Raw genomic sequence first — 22,659 nt, forward strand, 5'->3', positions numbered from 1 at the left:
GTCCTTTTATTGTTTTGGTCCGGTCCCCTTTTCCTTCCGGCCTCCTCCCTCTCCCCTCGCCACAAAGGTTCCGCCTTCTTTCCGTTCCCCGCCTACCCTTAAGACGTTTCGCGACGTGCTGCTGCGTGGTGACGCAAGCGCGCGGCCTGGCTCCGGAGCGCGCGCGCGGCCGCGGGGCTGAGGGGAGGCGGAGGCGCGCCAACATGGCGGCGGGGGGCGGCGGCGGCGGCGGCCGGGGGAGCAGCAGCAGCAGCAGCAGCGGCGGCGGCGGGCCCAGGATGGGGGGCAGGATGGGGGGAGCGGCGCCCCCCGCCTCGGAGAAGCTCCCCGTCCACGTGAGTCCGGGGGGAGGGGGCCACCCCCCCACTCACAGAGGAGTGGGGCCTTTAACACCCCCCACAAAAAAGACACCCCCAATATGGGGTGGGGTCTCCCGTTGGGGGTCCCCCCTTCCTGCAAGGGGGGCTGAATAGGCAGAGACCCCCCACTCTCTGCCCTCCTGCAGCTCTTGCTAGGGAGAAGACAACCCCCCCAGAGGAGTGGGGCCCCCACGCAAAAAAGACACCCCCCAGTATGGGGTGGGAGTGGGGTCTCCCTCTCTGAGGCCCCCCCCTTCCTGCAAGGGGGGCTGAGTAGGCACAGAGACCCCCCACCCTCTGCCCTCCTGCAGCTCTTGCTAGGGAAAAGACACCCCCCAGAGAGGAGTGTGGCCTTTAAACCCCCCCCCACAAAAAAGACACCCCCAATATGGGGTGGGGTTTCCCTCTTGGGGTCCCCCCTTCCTGCAAGGGGGCTGAATAGGCAGAGACCCCCCACTCTCTGCCCTCCTGCAGCTCTTGCTAGGGAGAAGACACCCCCCCCACAGAGGAGTGGGGCCTTTAAACCCCCCCCCCACAAAAAGACACCCCCAATATGGGGTGGGGTTTCCCTCTTGGGGTCCCCCCTTCCTGCAAGGGGGCTGAATAAGCACAGAGACACCCCCTGCAGCTATTGCTAGGAAAAAGACAACCCCCCCCACAGAGGAGTGGGGCATTTAACACCCCCCCACGCAAAAAAGACACCCTCCCCAGTATGTGGTCGGAGTGGGGTTTCAAGGGGGGCTGAATAAGCACAGAGACCCCCCACCCTCTGCCCTCCTGCAGCTCTTGCTAGGGAAAAGACTCCCCCCCCCAAAGAAAGGCTGCATCTTCAGGCATTGGCAGGGAAAGACCTGAACACCAAAATCGCCCCCCCCCAAATAAAAAAGGAAAGGGAAAAAGAGCTCTCCTCCTTTGCAAGAGGGGGGGGGGATAAGGATGAGTTTTTTGCCCTCTCTTCTCCATGCAGGGAGAAGTTTGCAAATAGGTCTGGACAAGCGGCACGTAGCTTGGGGTTTTGGTTTTGGTTTTAATCAGGCAATTTGGGGATTTTAGCTGTGGTTTTAGAGGGTCGGCTGTCCTGAGTATCTTCTTCTTCTTCCTGGATGCATGCCTTAGATGAGCCCCCCCACCCCCCTGAGTATATTAATGGCTGCATGCCTGACCCCATCCAATTGAGAATATTAGGATTATTGTTGTTATGATCAATAATAGCTGCATGCATTAGACCAACCCCATCGCAGACTTCCTTGCAAAAAGCCCCTTTGCTTTCTTCCCCAAACAACCCCCCTTCCTTTTCCTTTGCATTATATTGCTGTATGGGAACACCCCCCTCCCTAAAACTTCCCCCTCTCCAGTTTTTCGTTTCCACCCCCTAATAATAATAATAATAATAATAATTGTTATTACTATACGCCGCCCATCTGACTGGGTTGCTGTAGCCCCTCTGGGCGGCTTGGAGCAAACTCCAAAACATTAAAACATCAGACCTTGAAAGCTTCCCTACTGCACCCCAGTCCCTTTTCGGCAGGTAAACGTGTGGGTGTTTTTCTCTAACGGAGGTAGAATCACAGAATGGTCAATTGGCAAGGGACCCCTGAGGGTCATCCAGCCCTACCCCCTGCAACGCGGGAAACTTTTGCCAAACTCGGGACTCGAACCCACAACCCTTCGATTGAGAGTCTCTTGCGAAGCCTTCGCACTCGCCTCTCGCTTTCTCCTTGCTCCCCAACCCTCTCCTCTTGCTTTGCATTCTGGATAATGCCACCCTCCTTTCTTTGCCTCCCCCCAAGTTCCTTTACATTGGTTTGCATCCAACGTTTTACTCGAGGTAGACCCCCTGAAATTAATGGAACCAAGCGAGTTATGCCCATTAATTTCAACGGTGCTACTCTTGAGTATAAGTCGTTTGGGATGCAACCCGAATTATGTATACACCCGCATTAAAGGGCGCTCATTCGCAAAGCTTCCAGCAAAACCACTTGGAAATTTAGCTTTCGAGTAATAAGAATAAAAGGGGGGATATCTTTAATTAAATATGGCTAAATGTTGTGTCCATACATATGTGGAATTATTTCAAATCATTCCTGTAGGGAGAACTCTGTGTTTGAAACAGCTGATGGGGACATATTGTGGTTGTTGCTGTTAAACATATACAGTAAACCTACAACTTATGTTGGGAGTTGCGTTCTGGGGGGGTCAGGCCCAAAGCCGAAACTGCATATAGTCAGGACGCTTTGGGTTCTAGAGTGGCTGGGATTGCCAAAGGCGCCTGTTATTTTTATTCTGATTCTGTATTTTGTGGTTTCCTAGTCTGATTTTATTCTGTGATCCTCCCCGAGACCTGTGGGTATATTAATAATAATAATAATAATAATAATAATAATATCATCTCCCCTCTCCTGGAAACCTACCCATTTTCACCACACCTTTTATTTATTTTGTAGTTTTGCATTTTTAAAATTGCGCATATAGCTGAATCATGCATAAGTCGAACGTGCGTCAGTTGCGGGATTTAGCGTTTAAAACGTTGGGTTTACCCCCATTAGTCTTTCCATTTTACTTTTTCCGTATCGCAAACCCCCTCTGAAGGCCTGGCCCCACTTCCCGGGGAGTAAGCCCCTCGGATCTCAGTAGGACCTGCCGCAAAGTAGGTGCGGCGGCTGCTGAGCCGCAAGAACGCTGATCCGGGTAAATACATTCACCAGAGAACCGATCCCGGACTGTAAAGAATAAGAGATTTTCAGCTTAATGCGCATAGATATATTTCCTTCCCCCACCTCAAAATGCAGATGTAGCTGCAGAGAGCGGACCGCTTTATCTGCCAGCTTCTTGCACGTTTGATCTGGATTACTTCCAGACCGATCCTGCGAGCACTTACTCAGCAGTCTGCGGCCGCCATAGAGGGGGCTGGCTTGGCGAGGATTTGGGGGAGAGGATTTGCAGCCTCGTCAGAGGGGGTCTTGGGGGGCAAGAGGCAGGTTCGGTTTGGGGCTCCCCCGGGAAGGGGAAGCCGAAGCCTAGCGGGCAGAAGGGGCTGCGTTTCGGGGTCTCCGAACACATAAAAGGGGGCAGCTACCCCACCACAGCCCTGTTTGAAAGCAGAGGCTGCTCTCTCCCCGAATCCCTGCAGGGCCTGCGAGACAGAGCTGTTCCCCCAGGCCTTTGGCCAGCCTGACCCCCTCTTTCTGTAATCCTCATAGCACTCTAGCCCAATGGTTGCCGTTAAATTGATTCTGAATTGATTTGAGAATGTATTTCAATGAATTGATTGCGATTTTATGTGAACTGTGTTATTTTTACTGTGGTTAGCCGCTCTCAGCCCGGCTTCGACCCACGGAGCCCAGTTCCTTGCCACGGGTGGGGCAGCCGCCTCTCCCCTCCCGGGCCCACGGAGGTCAGGGCCCCTTGATGCCTTCCCCTAAAATAATTCTCCCGCAGGTCGAAGATGCCCTCTCTTACCTGGACCAGGTGAAGATCCGCTTTGGCAGTGACCCGGCCACCTACAACGGATTCCTGGAGATCATGAAAGAGTTCAAGAGTCAGAGGTAACGGTTTCGGAGGGGGTCCGGGCCCCTCTCCCCATCTTTACGCAGCCCCCCAACCCACGAAGCGCCCCGGCCGGCAGCAGATTAATTTTTTCCCAGTGTTACCTTGGAACGTTTTATTTACTTTATTTAAATTTTTCTTTTTTACCAGCAACAAAACACAGTGAACCACATAATCAATAATAACATATTCATAAATCCGGTGCTGGATTTTTAAACCAAAGGGCGGAAACGAGGGGAACGGGAATTGCACCTGAATGGGGGGTCCCGGCCTCTTCATTGCCCATCGAACACCCCCCAAAATCTCCCTCCCACCCTCATTTTGGGTCCTGCCTCGCGCCTAACCAGGGTGGATTGGATTTAAATCAAATCGTTAGTCAGTAAGGCTCGATTGAAATCATTATTTTCTTTACAGAAAGACTTCATTCTGGCTGGCACCATCTTAATATTTACAGATGAAGTTTTCGTTTTGGGGATAATCGATTTTCAGAGTCGTTTTTACAGCTCTGTCAAAAATGACCGATTTGGTTGTACTATCAGAAATACATAGGCAGATAATTATCAAATTATGGGGAGGTTTAATAAGTTAATTCAGTGCTTTTTTTTCCTAAAAAAAAATGTTCCAGGGTACTCTCATTTTCCTACTATTGAAATACTGCCCCTCAATGAGGCCAAACTTAGATTCACAAAATGTTTAGGGGTATACGTCCCCCCCCCCAGGAAAAAAACCCCCACTGAGTTAACTGTGTACATTTGGCCAACTTTTCTGCTGTACTTTATTGGAAGGAGAAAAACAATCATTTCCTTAATAGCAATTTAGACAATTTGTTTAACTAAAACAATGACGTTGTAGCTTATGTATCCATGTTCGCTAACTGATGTGGCTAAACAATTAGAAAAGACAAACGTGAAAAACTTAAAACAAATCCTTATTTCCTGACGAATAGCCTTTGGGCTATAATGTAACTTGGAAGAGAAAGCCTTTAGAAATGTTTTCCCTCCAAAAGCATTTTATTTTAAAAATCTGATTTAAATAAAAAAAAATTGGTTTATTTTATTTTTTTAAAAAATCCTTGATTGTTTTTATACCCCCCTTGTCTTCAGCATCGACACCCCCGGCGTCATCCGCCGCGTCTCGCAGCTGTTCCATGAGCACCCGGACCTCATCATCGGCTTCAACGCCTTCCTGCCTTTGGGCTACCGGATCGAGATCCCCAAGAACGGGAAGTTGAGCATCCAGGCACCTCTGGCCGGCCAGGTTAGACCAGAAAGCGGGCTTGGGGTTTTCTTTGACCATATCCACTCATTCCTACGGGGAGATTTATTCCCACCCCAACCTCCTTTTAAAACAGACATTTTTTATTCACTTTTACACTACACATTTAAGTTCAAGCAGCAGACTTAATCGTCAGCATTCCCTGAATCTTTATAGACTTCCCTCTGCCTTTCCATGGTTAACCATTTTCAGTCTTTTATAACAATATTAATAATAATAAATTTTATTTATACCCCACCCTCCCCGGCCAGAGCCGGGCTCAGGGCGGTTAACACCAATAAAATCACAGTAAAAACATAATAGGGGGGAAAGGGGAGGGGGAAGAAAAGGAAAAAACCCAAATTAGAATACAGGTTAAAATGCAGCCTCGTTTTAAAGTAGCTGATAAAGCAAGACCATAAAGGGAGGGAAAGATAAGGGTCAGACTGAGTCCGAAGCAAGGTCAGAAAAGGTTTGCTGACCCCTGGTCTCAGCGCAGGGCGAGGAGCAGCTGGCAGAGGAAGGGGCAGGTGGGCACAAGAGTTTCATCATCATCATCATCATAAACAACTTTTATTTATATCCCGCCCTCCCCGGCCAAAGTCGGGCTCAGGGTGGCAAACATCAGACACATAACGTTCGTATAAAATGAAACAATAATTAAATTCACTCCGAAAAACAGGTCCAAATCAAATAGAAGGGGCTTTGGTGTCGTCTAGCTTGCCCCCCCCCCACAACACGGGAGCAAGGCAACAAGGACCACCCAGGCACACACACACACACACACAACCCGTGTTCAGCCGCCGCTGACCCCCAACTCCCTCTCTCCTCCTAGGTGTCCCTGGACCCCGTCCAAAGCCCCCTCTCGGGCTCCGGCCTCATCCTGCACTACTGCCAGGAGAACGCCCACAACCACGGCGACTGCCCAGAGGACTTCTGCCACCAGCAGCCCCACCAGCAGCCGCAGCCGCAGCAACAACAGCCCTGCAAGGACGACTGCCGGCTGCAGGTGCCTCTGGAGTCGGACTCGGTGGAGTTCAACAACGCCATCAGCTACGTCAACAAGATCAAGACCCGCTTCCTGGACCACCCCGAGATCTACCGGTCTTTCCTGGAGATCCTTCACACGTACCAGGTGAAAGGTCTCCTCTCTCCCCATGGCGTTCCGGGGTCAGGAAACAAAAAACCCAAAACATAACCCTGGTTGGTGCGCATGGTGTGGGCTGTGGGCTGCCTCGCCCGACCTGGATATAAGTTGCCACCGTTTTATTTTAGTTTAGTGTTTAGCTTTTAGTTTAGTTTAGTTGGTTAGTTTAGTTGTTTAGTTTAGTTTAGTTGTTCATTTCCACAGGAGACATTACGTACCAAAAGGAAAACAAAAGATAAACTAATCTTATATTAGATATTCTTAGACTTAAGATAGCTATAACAATATACGTAATTAAATGGTCAAGAAATCTAGGATAAACGTGTATTGTTTAAAAGAAGTAAAAGGAGAGAGAGAGAAGAAAGAGAAGAACCGTATTGATCCAAGCAATTTTTAAAAGCATTCCCATTCCTCCTCAACCTTATCTATCAATGTACTTCTGGTTAACTCTGTCATTTTAGCGAGTTCTAAATACTGTCCCTTTTTCATGTGCCGGTTTTGGGGGGGGGCTGCCCGCCTCTGCCTCACCCGTTCTGCCCGCAAACTGGGGCCCCCGTCCCTCGACGCTGACCCCTTTCTCCCCCCTTCTCTCTCTTCTCAGAAAGAACAGCTGAGCACCAAAGGCCGCCCCTTCCGGGGCATGTCGGAGGAGGAGGTCTTCACCGAAGTGGCCAACCTCTTCCGGGGCCAAGAGGACCTGCTCTCCGAATTCGGGCAGTTCCTTCCCGAGGCAAAGAGGTCTCTGGTACGTGGCAGGAGGGGGGGAAGCCGGTGGCCGGGAAACCCCTCTGAGAACACTGGGGTTTCCTGGGAGATGCTGTCGGGGACAGAGCCTGGGACCCCCTCCCTGCAAAGGAGTGGGGGGTGTCCCCCTGCTGCTGCCCCCTGTCCCTCTCTCCTTCCCCCTTTTCCTGCTCGCTGAGGCTCCTCCACCTTTCTCCGCAGTTCACGGGGAACGGACCCTGCGACGCCAACAACATCTCCAAGCTTGAGCACGAGAAGCACATGGAGCACAGTAAGAAACGTTCCAGGCCCCTGTTGCTTCGACCCGTGCCCGGCCCGGCCAAGGTATCCGACCCGGACGTGGAGGCGGGGGGGGGGGCTGGAGGGGTGGGGAGACCAGGGAGCCTTCTGGGGGCTCAGCTGGACCGCAGGGAGTTTGACACATTCTTTCCAGGGGAGACTGGCGGGTTTTGGTGGGGTCCGCTCAGGGTGGGCTATTGAGCAGCATCGAGCCCCGCTCGTGAAACACGGAAGCGTGCTCGCACGAGCCCACACATACGTGCGTGTTTCCCCCCCCCCCCCCCCGGCAGAAGAAGATGAAGCTTCGGGGGACGAAGGACCTCTCGGTGGCGGCGGTGGGCAAGTACGGCAGCCTGCAGGAGTTCTCCTTCTTCGACAAGGTGGGTCGTCCGGCACGGAGGCCGGGTGTGTGTGAAATTTCAGATTTAGATTTCTGTGGAAATGGTTTCCCGTTTGGTTATGCGTTTTTTTGATGTGGTTTATTTATTGTTTATGACTTTCATAACTATGTACCGTATTTTCCGCTCTATAAGACGCACAAGATGCGCCTAGTTTTTGGAGGAGGAAAACAAGGAAAGAAATATTCTGAATCTCAGAAGCCAGAACAGCAAGAGGGATCACAGCGCAGCGAAAGCAGCAATCCCTCTTGCTGTTCTGGCTTCTGGGATAGCTGCGCAGCCTGCATTCGCTCCATAAGACGCACACACATTTCCCCTTACTTTTTAGGAGGGAAAAAGGGAGTCTTGTAGAGCAAAAAATACAGTAAATCTTGTCACGCTGCAAGCCGCCTTGAGCGTTGTTTTTTTAACTGTGGAAAGGTGGCATACAAATAAAAAATGATGATGATGGTGAAAAGGCGTGTGGGGGCACAGCGGAGGCCCCCTGAACCTCCAACCTACATAACTCTGCCAAAGGAGGGGTGGACAGACAGGCCTTTCCTCCCTGAGACCCCAGAACAGTCGGTCAGGTCTGGGTGGGGGGGTCCTTTCGCAGCCCTGCCTGGAGCAAAGCAGAACAGCCATTTGCCAGGGACGCTGCTGTTGTGGATTCTGCATGGCTGGGGACAGGCCTAGGGGTCCCTCCCGTCTCTGCAAGCGGGTGCTCTAACCACTGAGCTGCCCAGCCCTGACTTGCCCCCTCCCATCCCCGGCTGGTTCTTCCGCTCAGGTTCGGCGAGTCCTGAAGAGCCAGGAGGTGTACGAGAATTTCCTTCGGTGCATCGCCCTCTTCAACCAGGAGCTGGTCTCGGGCTCCGAGCTTCTCCAGCTGGTCACCCCCTTTCTGGGGTAAGTGGGGGGCTGTGTTGAGTTGGGGGGCTGCCGGAGGGGCAGCCAGGCAGAAGCGGACAGCTTCCTCTTGGTCGATTTGGCAAGGAGGGAGGGAGGGAGAACACTGTCCCCTCCCAAACTTCCCAGAAAACACTTCGCCTCTTTCCCAGTTTCCTTGTCGTTTGTGTTTACGCATAGCTTTCCACATGGGAAAGCGACGTCTCAAAGCAAATTTACACAGAGCCTAGGACTTGCCGATCAGAAGGTCGGCAGTTTGAATCCCCGCAATGACGGGGTGAGCTCCCGTTGCTCGGTCCCTGCTCCTGCCAACCTAGCAGTTCAAAATCACATCAAAATGCTAGTAGATAAATAGGTACCACTCCGGCGGGAAGGGAAATGGTGTTCCGTGCGCTGCTCTGGTTCGCCAGAAGCGGCTTAGTCCTGCTGGCCACATGACCCAGGAGCTGGACACCGGCTCCCTCGGGCCAATAAAGCAAGATGAGCGCCACAACCCCAGAGTCGTCCGCGGCTGGACCTAATGGTCAGGGGGTCCCTTTACCTTTACCTTACCCCAATATATTTACGTTAAGAGAGCGTAAAACCCCCGGCATGCGAAAGAAAGCAAAAGTAGATGGCAATAGCCAGAACCGAACCTTCAGGGGCAAATTTCTAAAAAGGTTCCATTTCTTGATAGAGTCACTGCCTGCCCTCTCTGGTGTCTCGCTGAAAACGTCAGCTCGGCTGCACATAAAACACCCCAAATTTTTGTTCTCCCCCATGCACACTTTTGACACATAACAATTCTGCCCCTCGGTTAAGAAACCTTGCGTTCATTCCCGTCCCTCGTGAGTTTCTTTAGCAGAGTCCGCAGGCAAAACGTCGCCAGTTTGGTGCCCGTTGGCTGCGCCTTCCCCAAGTTTCCCGATTCGATTCCCTGCCGCACCTCCAAGGGGTCCCACCGCTCACAGCCCACCTTTCCCCCTCCTCACCTTCCTTCCCGCAGGAAATTCCCGGAGCTTTTTGCTCAGTTCAAGTCCTTCCTGGGTGTGAAGGAGCTCTCCTTCGCCTCCCCCATGGCGGACCGCTCGGGGGACGGCGTCTGCCGCGAGATCGACTACGCCTCCTGCAAGCGCATCGGCTCCAGCTACCGGGCGCTGCCCAAGACCTATCAGCAGCCCAAGTGCAGCGGAAGGACGGCCATCTGCAAAGAGGTAGGCCGGGGGCGATCGGCAGAAGGAAGGCGGCGGCAGTGGGGCGTCCCGGAGACTCCCCTGGACTGAGGGCGCCCCCTCTCGCCCCCGCAGGTGCTGAACGACACCTGGGTCTCCTTCCCCTCCTGGTCCGAGGACTCCACCTTTGTCAGCTCCAAGAAGACCCCCTACGAGGAACAGCTGCACCGGTGCGAGGACGAACGCTTTGAGGTGGGTGCCCCCGGCCACGTGGGCAGGCTTGGGGCTCCTGCTTGGGGGGCGGAGGGCCCCAGGTCCTTCCTCAAGGCTGGCTCAGTCCCCGGGGGGTGTCAGGCTTCAGGGAAACCGCTTCCACTTTGGCCGTGCATAACCCTTCAAAGCCCTAAACAGCCTCGGTCCAGTATATCTGAAGGAGTGTCTCCACCCCGGACACCGGGGTCCTCCTCCCGAGGGCCTTCTGGCGGTTCCCTCCCAGCAAGAAGCCAAGTTACAGGCAACCAGGCAGAGGGCCTTCTCGGTGGTGGCCCCCGCCCTGTGGAACTCCCTCCGATCAGATGTCAAGGAAATAAACAGCTACCTGATGTTTAAAAGACATCTGAAGGCCGCCCTGTTTAGGGTAGTTTTTACTGTTTGAAGTTTTATTCTGTTTTTAGTGTTCTGTTGTGAGACGCCCAGAGTGGCTGGGGAAACCCAGCCAGATGGACAGGGTATAAATATTATTATTATTATTATTACCACCACCAAAGCAATTATTGCCTCTTACCATTTTAATGGCTGCGTCGTTCGTTTGCTGTGATCATTAATGATCACCATTCTTGGAGTGAAGGCGCTCTTAATTAACCTTCCCTCCTACTTCCTCCAGAGTCATGCAATATTCCTTCCCTCTTTCAACATGCAATATTCTCTCCCTCTTTGAGCATGCAATATTCTTGCTGCTGCCACCAAATACGTAAAAAAACCAACTCTTTCGCTATGTCCGTTTCCATAACCCCTAAAACTTTGGTTCTAAACGCAGCATAAGGGGTCTCTATGGTATAGTGTATTTTAAAATGGCGTTTCAGAGTTTTTAGGGGGGGTTTGAATGTTTTATGTGGTTTTATGTAGTTTTTCAATTTCATTGTTCTGCATGGGACAATGACAATAAAGATCTCGTATATCGTATATCATAAAAAGAAAATATCCGGGTCATGGGGAGGGGGTGTTTGACGCCACCTTGAAACACCTTTTTTTATCTCATTATCCTGGGACGTCTGGGGTCTCCACGAGGGCAGGAAGCCCCCAAGTTTGTTTTTCTTCCCGGCGCTCCTGACGGGGGGAGCCGGGTCGTGGTGTGCACACCCCCCCCCCCGTTTCTCACGTTTCTCGCTCTTCCCCCGCCCAGCTGGACGTGGTCCTGGAGACGAACCTGGCCACGATCCGGGTGCTGGAGAGCGTGCAGAAGAAGCTGAGCCGCATGTCGCTGGAGGACCAGGAGAAGTTCCGCCTGGACGACTGCCTGGGGGGCACCTCCGAGGTCATCCAGAGGCGCGCCATCTACCGCATCTACGGCGACAAGGCGCCCGAGATCATCGAGAGCCTCAAGAAGAACCCGCTCTCGGCCGTCCCCATCGTCCTCAAGAGGTGAGCCATTCCAAAAACGACAGAAGAAATAAGCCAATAGATAATATATTTTTTTAAAAGAGTGGGAATGTTTCAGCCATTGCTTAAGGAAATAAGCTTCCACCTCTAAGATTTGGTTGTGCTTCGAATACCGTGGTTCCTCGGGTTACAGACGCTTCAGGTTACAGACTCCGCTAACCCTGAAATAGTGCTTCAGGTTAAGAACTTTGCTTCAGGATGAGAACAGAAATAGCGCAGCAATGGGAGGCCCCATTAGCTAAAATGGTGCTTCAGGTTAAGAACAGTTTCAGGTTAAGAACGGACCTCCGGAACGAATTAAGGACTTAACCCGAGGTAGCACTGCAACTCCGTAAATAGGGATACGTCGTTTCCGCATACCAAGACGAGGAGAAAATATTAAATACAGGGGATTTTTTTTAGTAAGGTGAAACGAACCGTTACAAGGTAGATGGAAGTCTACCACATCACAATAAATAGAGGATAAGAGATTCGATTTATATGTAAAGGTATATATGAGAAAGGCCACAAGAGCCCTGAATCATATTGAATTGGACAATGCAGATTGAATCTTTCTGATTTGATTTTGTTACTGTCTTTGTTTTGTCTTTTTCTTTTGTCTTCTTCTTCTTTTTCTTTTTGCGTATGTTGAGATGAAAGAGTCTGCTGTTATTTGATCTATATAGAAGTTATCAATGTAGGTATTTGTCGATTATGTATTGATTTGTATATTTAAAAAACCGGGGGGCAAGGAGGGTGGTGGCCAGGTTGGGCTCGGCGCCCGCATCTTCCTGCAGTCTCACCTTCGCCTCCTCTCCTCTCCGTCCGCCCGCCCCGCAGGCTGAAGGCGAAGGAGGAGGAGTGGCGGGAGGCCCAGCAGGGCTTCAACAAGATCTGGCGGGAGCAGTACGAGAAGGCCTACCTGAAGTCCCTCGACCACCAGGCCGTCAACTTCAAGCAGAACGACACCAAGGCCCTGCGCTCCAAGAGCCTCCTCAACGAGATCGAGAGCGTCTACGACGAGGTGGGTGCGGGGGCCTCTCAGGGCCACATTCCCCCCTTGCATGGGAGGCTTCAAGAGTCGGCAGCGGAGGCGCCTGCCGGAATCTCTGGTGGCAGGGAGTTCCACAGGACAGGGCGGATGAAACTAGAGGCTCAGTTTCTCGCCTCTGGCCAGAGTGGTGCATGCTCTGGTTATCTCCCGCTTGGACTACTGCCATGCGCTCTATGTGGGGCTACCTTTGAAGGTGACCCGGAAACTGCAACTAATCCAGAAAGTGGCAGTTAGGCTGCGGACTGGGAGTGGAGACCATATAACACCGGTCCTGAAAGACCTACATTGGCTCCCAGGACGTTTCCAAGCGCAATTCAAAGTGTTGGTGCTGACCTTGAAAGCCCTAAACAGCCTCAAAGGCCCAGTAGACCTGAAGGAGCATCTCTACCCCCATCGTTCTGCCTGGACACTGAGGTCCAGCTCCGAGGGCCTTCTGGCGGTTCCCTCACTGCGAGAAGCCAAGTTACAGGGAACCAGGCAGAGGGCCTTCTCGGTGGTGGCACCCGCCTTGTGGAACATCCTCCCACAAGATGCCCTGGAAATCCACAACCATCTGGCTTTTAGAAGACATCTGAAGGCAGCTCTGTTTAGGGAAGCTTTTAATGTTTGATCTTTTACTGTGTTTTTAGGATTCTATTGGGAGCTGGGGAAACCCATCCAGATGGGCGGAGTATATATTATAATAAAATGACTGCAGTAATCATTCCCTCAAATTGGTCCTTTTTCCGGTGTTTCTAAGCAAAGGTTCATCCCCTTACGATACAGGGAAGCGTGCTTTCCTTTGTATTTTAAAATGGGGTTTCAGAGTTGTTAGGGGTTTCTGAAAGTTTTATGTAGATTTTTCAGTTTCATTGTTCTGTGACAATAAAGATGTTGTTAAGTCCATCTCTCTCTCAAACCTCCAGCACCAGGAGCAGCACTCTGAGGGACGGGGCGCCCTGAATGAGCCGCACCTCATCTTCGTCTACGAGGACCAGCAGATCCTGGAGGATGCGGCTGCCCTGGTGGGCTACTACGTCAAGCGCCAGCCCACCATCCAAAAGGAGGACCAAGCCACCATCTGGCAGATCGTCCACCGCTTCGTCCCCGACCTCTTCTTCTCCCAGCCCCCCGGCCATGACCCCCCGCCCCCCGCCCCGGAAGAGGTGCCCGAGGCCGCCAAGGGCAGCCCCAAGCGGCCCCCCGCCCCTCCACCCCCGCCAGACGCCCGCGACTTGCGCAAAAGGGCTCCCCCGGCGGAGGACAAGCCGCTGCCCCCTTCCTCCGCCGCCCCGGAGGCAGCCCACGAGCTGCGGAAAAGGACGCCCCCCGCCGACGAGAAGCCCCCCGCCCCGGAGGGGCACGAGCTGCGCAAGAGGAACCCCCCTGCGCTCGCCAGGGAGAAGGGCAGTGGCGGCGGCGGCTCGGAGGGCGCAGCGGCGGCGGCCTCTCCCCCCGCCCCCTCCTCTGCCCGGCCGCGCCGCTCTCTGGACAACGTCTACGCGCTGTTTTTCGCCAACAACAACTGGTACTTTTTCTTGCGGCTGCACCAGACGCTCTGCTCCCGGCTGCTCAAGATCTACCGGCAGGCGCAGAAGCAGCTCCTGGAGTTCCGGGCCGAGAAGGAGAGGGAGAAACTGCTCTGCGACGGCCGCAAGGAGAGGGCCAATGACCCGGCCATGGAACTGCGCCTCAAGCAGCCCAGTAAGCAGGGCGGCGGGGAAGGAGGGCGTGGGGAAGGAGGGCGTGGGGAAGGAGGTCTGCGTTTGGCCAGGGACCAGGGAGAAGGTGGGCTCTCAGATTCTGGCACCCAGCGAGGCCAGGGAGGGGGAAAGGGGGGTCACGGAGGATGTGGGAAGTGGCCTCGCCGCTCGGCCCTCCTAGCTAGAGGCGGGCGGTAATTGCGATTGTCCGAAACTGGTGTGGCGCTCGCTCACGTCACGCTGGTGGCAGCTATGATAATAATGATAAGATTTAGTGGTGTCCGCCTCTTGGTGACCCCCTGGACCAGAGCACGCCAGGCCCTCCTGTCTTCCACTTCCTCCCGCAGTTTGGTCAAACTCATGCTGGTCGCTTCGAGAACACCGTCCCACCATCTCATCCTCCTTCGTCCCCTTCTTGCGCCCTCCATCTTTCCCAACATCAGGGTCTTTGCCAGGGAGTCTTCTCTTCTCCAAAGTAATGGAGCCTCAGCTTCAGGATCTGTCCTTCCAGTGAGCACTCAGGGCTGATTTCCTTCCGAATGGAGAGGTTGGATCTTCTTGCAGTCCATGGGACTCTCAAGAGTCTCCTCCAGCACCAGAATTCAAAAGCATCCATTCTTCGGCGATCAGCCTTCTAACGATAACATAGCCTAATGATAAGATAGGGTAGCTCCTTCTGTTCCTATTTATTCATGAGGACTAGAACCTTAGCTTGCCTTTAAGGGAAGAGCTGTCCCCAAGCAGCCAAGTGTCCTCTGTGCACAGAAGGTGCCAATCTCCAGACACGGCTGGCAGTGCAACCCTAAGTCTGAAACATGGGCGACACCGGGCTTGACAGACCGCTGATCTGATCCGATCCGAGGCAGTCTTCTGGCCACACTGCCTCCCCTACCCTCCGGACTCAAGCAATCGCAGAATCCTAGAGTTGTAGATTCGGACGGGACCCCCAACAATCAGCTATCCCAACCCCCAAATGTGCGGAATTCCTGATGGGTGGCTGGGGAATAGGAGCCCCGGCGTGTTGAGATGCTGGCTGCCCCATCTTGGCACCCCACAGAGGGGTTTTTGTGTCTCGTGTGTGTGTGTGCGTTCTTGCCAGGCGAAGTGGAGCTGGAGGAGTACTACCCGGCCTTCCTGGACCTGGTGCGAAATCTGCTGGACGGCAACATCGACCCCACCCAGTACGAAGACACCCTGCGGGAAATGTTCACCATCCACGCCTACGTCGGCTTCACCATGGACAAACTGGTGCAGAACATCGTCCGGCAGGTACCGGCCGCCTCCTGGGGGGGCGGTAGGGGGCGCTGGTGTGCAGGGGGAGGCCCTGACCCCAAGGGGGTTCTGGACAGGAGTTGCGGGGGGCAGAGGCCGGCCGCAGCTGGGCCCCCTGCCCTGCTCCACACGGAGGAAGGAAGACCCCAGTGTTTGGGGAGCCTCTGCCTAGGACGCGGGTGGCGCTGTGGGTTAAACCACAGAGCTAGGACTTGCCAATCAGAAGGTCGGCAGTTCGAATCCCCGCAATGACGGGGTGAGCTCCCGTTGCTCGGTCCCTGCTCCTGCCCACCTAGCAGTTCAAAAGCACGTCCAAGTGCAAGTAGATAAATAGGTCCCGCTCCGGCGGGAAGGTAAACGGCGTTTCCGTGCACTGCTCTGGTTTGCCAGAAGCAGCTTAGTTATGCTGGCCACATGACCCAGAAGCTGTACGCCGGCTCCCTCGGCCAGTAAAGCGAGATGAGCGCCGCAACCCCAGAGTCAGTCACGACTGGAGCTAATGGTCAGGGGTCCCTTTACCCTTTACCTTGCCTAGGACAAATCACAGAATTGCAGTGTCCAATTTTTCTGACAAAGGGTGTTTAAGGAGAGGACAGAAACCTCTCCTGGGTTAAAAGCTGACCGGAAGCCCAGAGGTAGCGTTGTTATCGATTTACGACGGGGCGGAAGGTTCGCAGGCTAGGAAGGACTGGCTCACAGATTTATGGACAGCTGATGGCCAGGAAGTGGAAGGGGCAAGCAGACGATGAAATGGAAGAATGGTATAAAGAGGTGTGGGATATATATCTATGAACGATCTATTAACGTGTGCTGTTAAGGTAAGGTGCAGAGCATGAAGCAGAAGAGATTTGAGGAGGTATGGAGGGTGTTTGAAGAATTTGCACTATCCAGGGCAGCCTGGATATTCCTTTGTGATGGTTAATACTTCAGTTCCTGAATCCAGGTCACACTCTCACCCTATTCATACACAAATGCGCCTGTAAGACAGGATTTGCAAGCAATAATAATAATGATGATGATGATTTATTATTTATACCCCGCCCATCTGGCAATGGGAAGGCTTTCCCCACTTACAGAAGAATATTTGAGGTCATTGGGAGAGTCCAAATGGCTTCAGGATTGCTCTCCTGTACTATTCCGGGCACATGGTTCATACGTTTAGATATGTGTGCGTTTAAGAGGTTTTATTCTATATATGAGACCTTAAAATTCTGACCCCGTCCCCCTGGCTCCAGCTGCACCACCTGGTGAGCGACGATGTCTGCCTGAAGGTGGTGGAGCTCTACCTGGGCGAGCGGAAGCGAGGGGCGGCCGGCGGCAACCTGTCCTCCCAGTGCGTCCGGGCGGCCAAGGAGACCAGCTACCAGTGGAAGGCCGAGCGGTGCATGGCGGATGAGAATTGCTTCAAGGTGCGGCACCCCCTGCCCTCCACCCTCTGCGGCTTGGCTTGCCCGGAAGTGGGGGGTCAGCCACGCTGGGGGGTTGGGGAGAGACCCCTTGAATGCTGCTTGTGGCCGGAGCCCATGTGTGTGAGCGCTTGCCTCGCCTCCCCACAGGTGATGTTCCTTCAGAGAAAGGACCAAGTGATCATGACCATTGAGCTGCTGGATACGGAGGAGACCCAGACAGAAGACCCCCTGGAAGTCCAGGTGATTCCCGGCCTCCCTATCAGGCGCGCCGTGAGATCCCTCCCTGATGGGGGGGTGGACCCCACGGCCGGTTGCGTCTGTCTTCAGGCGTCGCGTCCCAATGGGTGGGCCGCAAACCACAGCCAGCCTCCCTTGCGCTTCTCTGCTGCTGTTGGGAAGACCGAAAACAACAAGGATAACAATTTTATTATTTATACCCCACCCATCTGGCTGGGTTGGGCCCGGTTTAGCTTGGCAGCCGCAAGCCCTGGTTTAGTGTGGCAGCCGTAATCCCTGGTTTAGTGGCAGCTGCAATGCATTATAGCTGCAACCCCGCATTTAGCATGGCAGTTGCAATCCCTGGTTTAGCATTGCAGACTCAATCCTGGGTTTAGCGTTGCAATTTCAATCCCCGGTTTAACACTGCAGCTTCAGTCTCTTGTTTAGCAGACTCAATCCCTGGTTTAACACCGCAGCCGCAAACCCCGGTTGAGCTTGGCAGCTGCACTGGGACGGCAATTTGCTGCTCCCCAGCCAACCTGCGCTTCGTCCGTCCCTTCCTGCTCCCGGGTGGGCTAGCGCGGACCAAACCACAAACCCCGGTTTGACCCACGGGTATCCAGCTCGTGCCCCCACCCCCAGACCTCCGAGTGTTTCTCCCCCCTTTGCTTCCTGCCTTTTCCTCTCTCCTCCAGCACTTGGCCAACTACGTCGAGCAGTACGTGGGGGTGGAGGGAACCCCCAGCGGCCAGAACGAAGGCTTCCTCCTCAAACCGGTCTTTCTGCAGAGGTGAGGGACCCTCCGGCGCACGAGGGGGCGGGTCCTTCTCCCGCCTCCAGAGCAGGGATTTGGGGTGGGCAAAGGTGGCATCCCTCTCTCCCTCCTGCCTCTCTCCTGCCCCCCAGGAACCTGAAGCAGTTCCGGCGCTGGCAGTGCGCCCAGGTGCAGGCCGCCCGAGACAAGGCCCGGGGCTCCTGGAAGCAGCTGGTGGGGGTGGAGAGCGCCTGCAACGTGGACTGCAAGTTCAAGCTCAACACGCACCGAATGCTCTTCGTCATGAACGCGGAGGATTACATGTACCGGCGGGGGGCCCTGGGACGTGCCAGGCAGGTGGGTCTCGAGGGGGGGGCGCTATGTTCATTTACCTTTACAGCGGTACAGTCTCTCTCAACTAGGGCCAGGGCCTTTTCAGTACTGGCCCCGACTTGGTGGAACGCTCTGTCCCAAGAGACCAGGGCCCTGAGGGACTTGACCTCTTTCCGCAGGGCCTGCAAGACAGAGCTGTTCCGCCTGGCCTTTGGTTTGGGCTCGGTCTGACCCTTATGTTTCCCTCCCCCTATGGTTTTGATCTATGGGCTACTGTTAAAATAATAATAATAATAAGGGATGCAGGTGGCGCTGTGGTTTAAACCACAGAGCCTAGGACTTGCCGATCAGAAGGTCAGAGTTCGAATCCCTTCGACGGGGTGAGCTCCTGTTGCTCGGTCCCTGCTCCTGCCAACCTAGCAGTTCGAAAGGACGCTAAAAAGTGCAAGTAGATAAATAGGTACTGCTCTGGCGGGAAGGTAAACGGTGTTTCTGTGCGCTGCTCTGGTTCGCCAGAAGCGGCTTAGTCCTGCTGGCCACATGACCCGGAAGCTGTCTGCGGACAAACTCTGGCTCCCTCGGCCTCTTGAGCGAGATGAGCGCACAACCCCAGAGCCGGTGACGACTGGACCTAGTGGTTAGGGGTCCATTTACCTTTACCTTACTGTTAAAATGAGGCTGCGTTTTAAATTTTAACCCGTATTTTAAATTGGTCCCCCCCCCTTATGTTTTTACTGTAATTTTACTGGTGTTAGCTGCCCTGAGCCCGGCTCTGGCCAGGGAGGGCGGGGTATAAATACAAAATTATTATTATTATTATTATTGGTTCCCGAACGGCTTGGCTCCCGTACAAATCGGCTCCCAAACGCAGAAAACCAGGAAGGAAGTGTTCCGGTTTTAGAACGCTTTTCGGAAGCCGAACGTCCGACGCGGCTTCTGGTTGGGTGCAGCCAATCGGAAGCCGCGCCTCGGTTGTTGAACCATTTCGGAAGCCGAACGGACTCCCGTTCGACAACCTCTGTATAAAATTTACATGCAGCTTATTCCTTAAGTTTATATATTGCCCTATACCTGGAAGTCTCAGGGCGGTTCACAGAAAAGATTGCAGCCTATATAACGGGTCAGCAAACCTTTTCAGCAGGGGGCCGGTCCACTGTCCCTCCGACCTGGTGGGGGGCCGGACTTTGGGAAAACGTCCCAAAACCGGAACACTTCCGGATTTTTGGCATTCGGGAACCAAGGTACCGCTGTAAATACCTGGCGATAGCATCCCACGGGCGGGGGGCCACCACAGTAAAGGCCCCGCTCTGGACCTCTGGAGAAAATGTACAGAGGAGAAGGACCTTGGGTGGGTGAGCTCAGGTCCAGCTCCCCGGCTTGCGGGGGGGGGATTTCTGCCGGTGACCCTCCCCTCCCTCTGTGTCGGCAGGCACAGCCGTCAGTCTTGCCGCGCTACCACCGGCGCTTTGAGGCCTGGCACCTGGGCTGGCTGAGCCGGCACGCCGGGCGCGAGGCGTCGGAGCTGGTCCACGACTGGCTGATGGGCGACGACGACGAGGACCTGCTGCCCTGCAAGACCACCTGCGAGACGCTCAGCGTCCACGGCGTCCCGGTCAACCGCTACCGCGTCCAGTACAGCCGCCAGCCGGCCTCCCCCTGAACAACCCCATTTCTCCCTCCTTCCCTCTGGCCGGAGGGGGGGCGCAGGGGGTGTCCTGCAGCCAGCCCACCCCTGGTATTTATCCGACCAGCTTTGCGGGGGGCAAGTGTTGTTTTCTCCGTTTGGTTTGTGACTTTGGGGGGCGGGGGCGGCTCGTTTGGGGCGCCCTCCCTGCGTGGCACGGGACGGACTGGGAGGGGGGTCTTCCCAGAGCTCTCCAGGCCTTGGACTGCTTTGTTTTGGCCGGAGATGGCAAGGAGGGACCCAGGAGAGAAAACTCGGAGCCCCCACCGCCACCGCCAGGCCTTTCTCCCGACCCCCCCAGCCCCATCGGTCACTGTACGGTGAGCACTTCCTATCGCCCAAACGCGAGGCCTTGTGAGAACCAAAGGGGGGCTTTCCTTTCTACGCCCCCCCTTCCCGCCCCACGGACTGTGTGGCCTTTTTGGTGCAAAAAATAAAAGCTGTCCTCTTGTGTGCGTCTGGTGGGTTGGGGGGGCGCGGGTGGCCGAGCCCACCTGGAAGGGGGGGCCGTCTCCCACCGTGGGCACTTTGTGGACCATCCTGGCTGTGGGTTTTTTTGGGGGGGGGACAAGATCAAGGGGCTTCTCCTCCTCCCAGCACCTCCAAGACGCTCCAGGGGTTTATTTCTTGGGGTCCCAAAGTGGGGGGAGGCCATTGCTCTGAGTGGTTTCTTTTTGGGGGGGGGCTTGGTTTCTCTGTTTCCTTTGCGAGATAATCTTGGGGGGTGGGGGACTCTGTTGTCCTTTTATTTCTCTCTCTCTGCGCCCCCCCTCCAAATTTGGCCACGGAAGACACCCTCCCCTCTCTCCCTCCAATCACTGCCAAGGAATGGAAGACCCCCCCAAAAAAGGAAATTGATTGGTTCGAACCTCCCCTCCAAAAAATATCAGACCCCCCTCCACCCTCCTTGGACTCCAGGAAGGCTCTCCCCCCCCAATCCCCATATCTCCCCCCCCCATTCCTGCTATTCTCCCAAGGTAGGGGGGACCGACTGTGCCAAAATCTCTCTTAACGAAACGATGACTTAAATGGTAGCTTTGTGGCTTAACGTGTCGTTTTTCTTTTCTTTCTTTTTTTAATTGGGGGGGCCAATTAAGGTTTGGATGGGGGGGGAGAAACCCTCCTCTACTCAGCCCACCCCCCACTCTTCCTACTGGCCATATTTCTTCATCCCATTGTTTTTAAAAATAAATAAACCAATTTAATTTATAATCTGGGCGGGCAAAGCGTCCATCTCTCCAGGGGGGGGGCGTCAGCAAGGCAACGGGGGGGGGGCGCTTCCGGAAGCCGGGAAAGATCTGTCCGTAGCAGAGAACGTGAGAGACAATGCTTCTGGGTTTTTTTTCCTTCTAAATTTCAATTTTTATTTCATCTCCGAAGGATCTCTCTTCCTTCTTCCTCTATCCCTCCCCCACCGCACCCCCCCGGCTTCCTCCCGCCTTTGTATTTGCTTTTGCCAACTCTTTGAATGTAGTTTTTAAAAGAAATTATTTATTTGCACATCAAGTAAAAATAAAATATTAATTTTGAAAACGCCAGAGGCTCCCTCGCGTTCTTCCTTCCCCCGCGGAACAGGCGGTGGGCCCCCCGTGCGAGGGGCGTGGGTCGCCCGAGGGCCCCCTTCTGGGGACCGGGTGCAATGTTCCCAATTCCAGCCCTTGAGGGGAGATGGGTTCTGCGTGCGAGTTTCCCAGAGGGAGAACCCGATCTCTGCACAGACAAGACTGGAAGACGGTTGCACCAGTTTAAGGGGGTGGAATCTCAGGGAAGATATTAAAGGTGAACCTTTTACAGGCCAAGCGCCCAAACCACAACCCAAAACCCACTTCATTATTGCCAACACGGCAATTTAACCTGAATACTGAGGTTTTAGTTTAGGGAGAAAAAACAGCTCACACATTAACACAAAAAACCCCCACAATAACAGAGCTTCCAATTATACTGTTGGCTCTTTGCAGTTTGGTAGCGCTGCAGAGAGCTTGCTGGGGAGACTATGCATTAAAAAAGAAAGGGACTCAAAAATAACTTAAACAAGGTTTTAATTACAAAAACAAAAACTCCTTAAATACATTAACAACAAACCAGACCCAACCACCAACCCAACCCCCAGGGTAATGGGAGAGCTAGGTTTCTGCTCCTTATATATACTACACCCAAATGCTGACACACCTTAATCAATGCAACTCACCAACACCTGCTGTGTTTCACAGCTGTAAAGCTGGGTCTCGTTATCTTGCTCTGGCTCCTTAAAGACATACACATCGGGTGGAACAATGATGAACCTTTACATTTAAAGAAACCATTCAACAAACGCGATTTTTATTGAAAGGCAAAAGTTTGGAACAATTAATACGCTTTTTGCTTTTGTGTGCATGCTGGTCGTTTTGTCATACTTTCAGAACGGACGCTGCTGCTTGCTGTCCTCCGTCGTCCCTCTTCGTCTTCTCAAGTGTTTCACGCAGGGCACGGGATTTATTTTATCGCGCTTTCTTGACGTTCCAATACCCTCCTCTCCCGATTTCCTCAATCTAACCAGTCTAAGCCGGAAAGACACAAGTTGGTCACACTGGACTCGATCTGGAGAAGGAAGAAAACACAGGGTTGTCACCGTAAAAATCTGGCGAACTTGGTGCTGGGGTGATGGCGGCGCGTGTGCCCACGGAGAGGTCTCCGAGTGCACCATTTGGCGCACGTGCCATAGGTTCGCTGCCACCGATTTAAGGGGCTGCCTGGCCCCAGAGCTCTCCCCCACACGCGGGGGTCTCCTGTGCCGCTCGTGGGCTGCTATCTGCTGCCAGAAGTTTCCTCTTCCTCCATTTCTCTGCATCGAGGTCATTTCCTAGAGCTT

The 22,659-nt window shown here is 53.8% G+C and overlaps 1 protein-coding gene across 1 annotated transcript; it reads left to right on the forward strand.

Moving 5' to 3' along the window:
- The first annotated feature begins 190 nt into the window (after positions 1 to 190).
- Positions 191 to 20,612, forward strand: SIN3B (SIN3 transcription regulator family member B). The gene is made up of 19 exons (XM_081895404.1): positions 191 to 335; positions 3,798 to 3,904; positions 5,009 to 5,162; positions 5,995 to 6,294; positions 6,908 to 7,051; positions 7,252 to 7,374; positions 7,620 to 7,709; positions 8,497 to 8,615; positions 9,601 to 9,808; positions 9,902 to 10,018; positions 11,169 to 11,407; positions 12,245 to 12,428; positions 13,364 to 14,141; positions 15,240 to 15,409; positions 16,648 to 16,821; positions 16,969 to 17,061; positions 17,736 to 17,830; positions 17,947 to 18,151; positions 19,557 to 20,612. Exons 1-19 carry the CDS (start codon positions 204 to 206, stop codon positions 19,785 to 19,787), a joined length of 3,663 nt encoding a protein of 1,220 aa, XP_081751530.1. The 5' UTR covers positions 191 to 203; the 3' UTR covers positions 19,788 to 20,612.
- Positions 20,613 to 22,659: the final 2,047 nt, after the last annotated feature.

The sequence above is a fragment of the Podarcis melisellensis genome (genome assembly GCF_964234715.1).
Source record: "Podarcis melisellensis genome assembly, chromosome: 18".
Taxonomy (NCBI): domain Eukaryota; kingdom Metazoa; phylum Chordata; class Lepidosauria; order Squamata; family Lacertidae; genus Podarcis; species Podarcis melisellensis.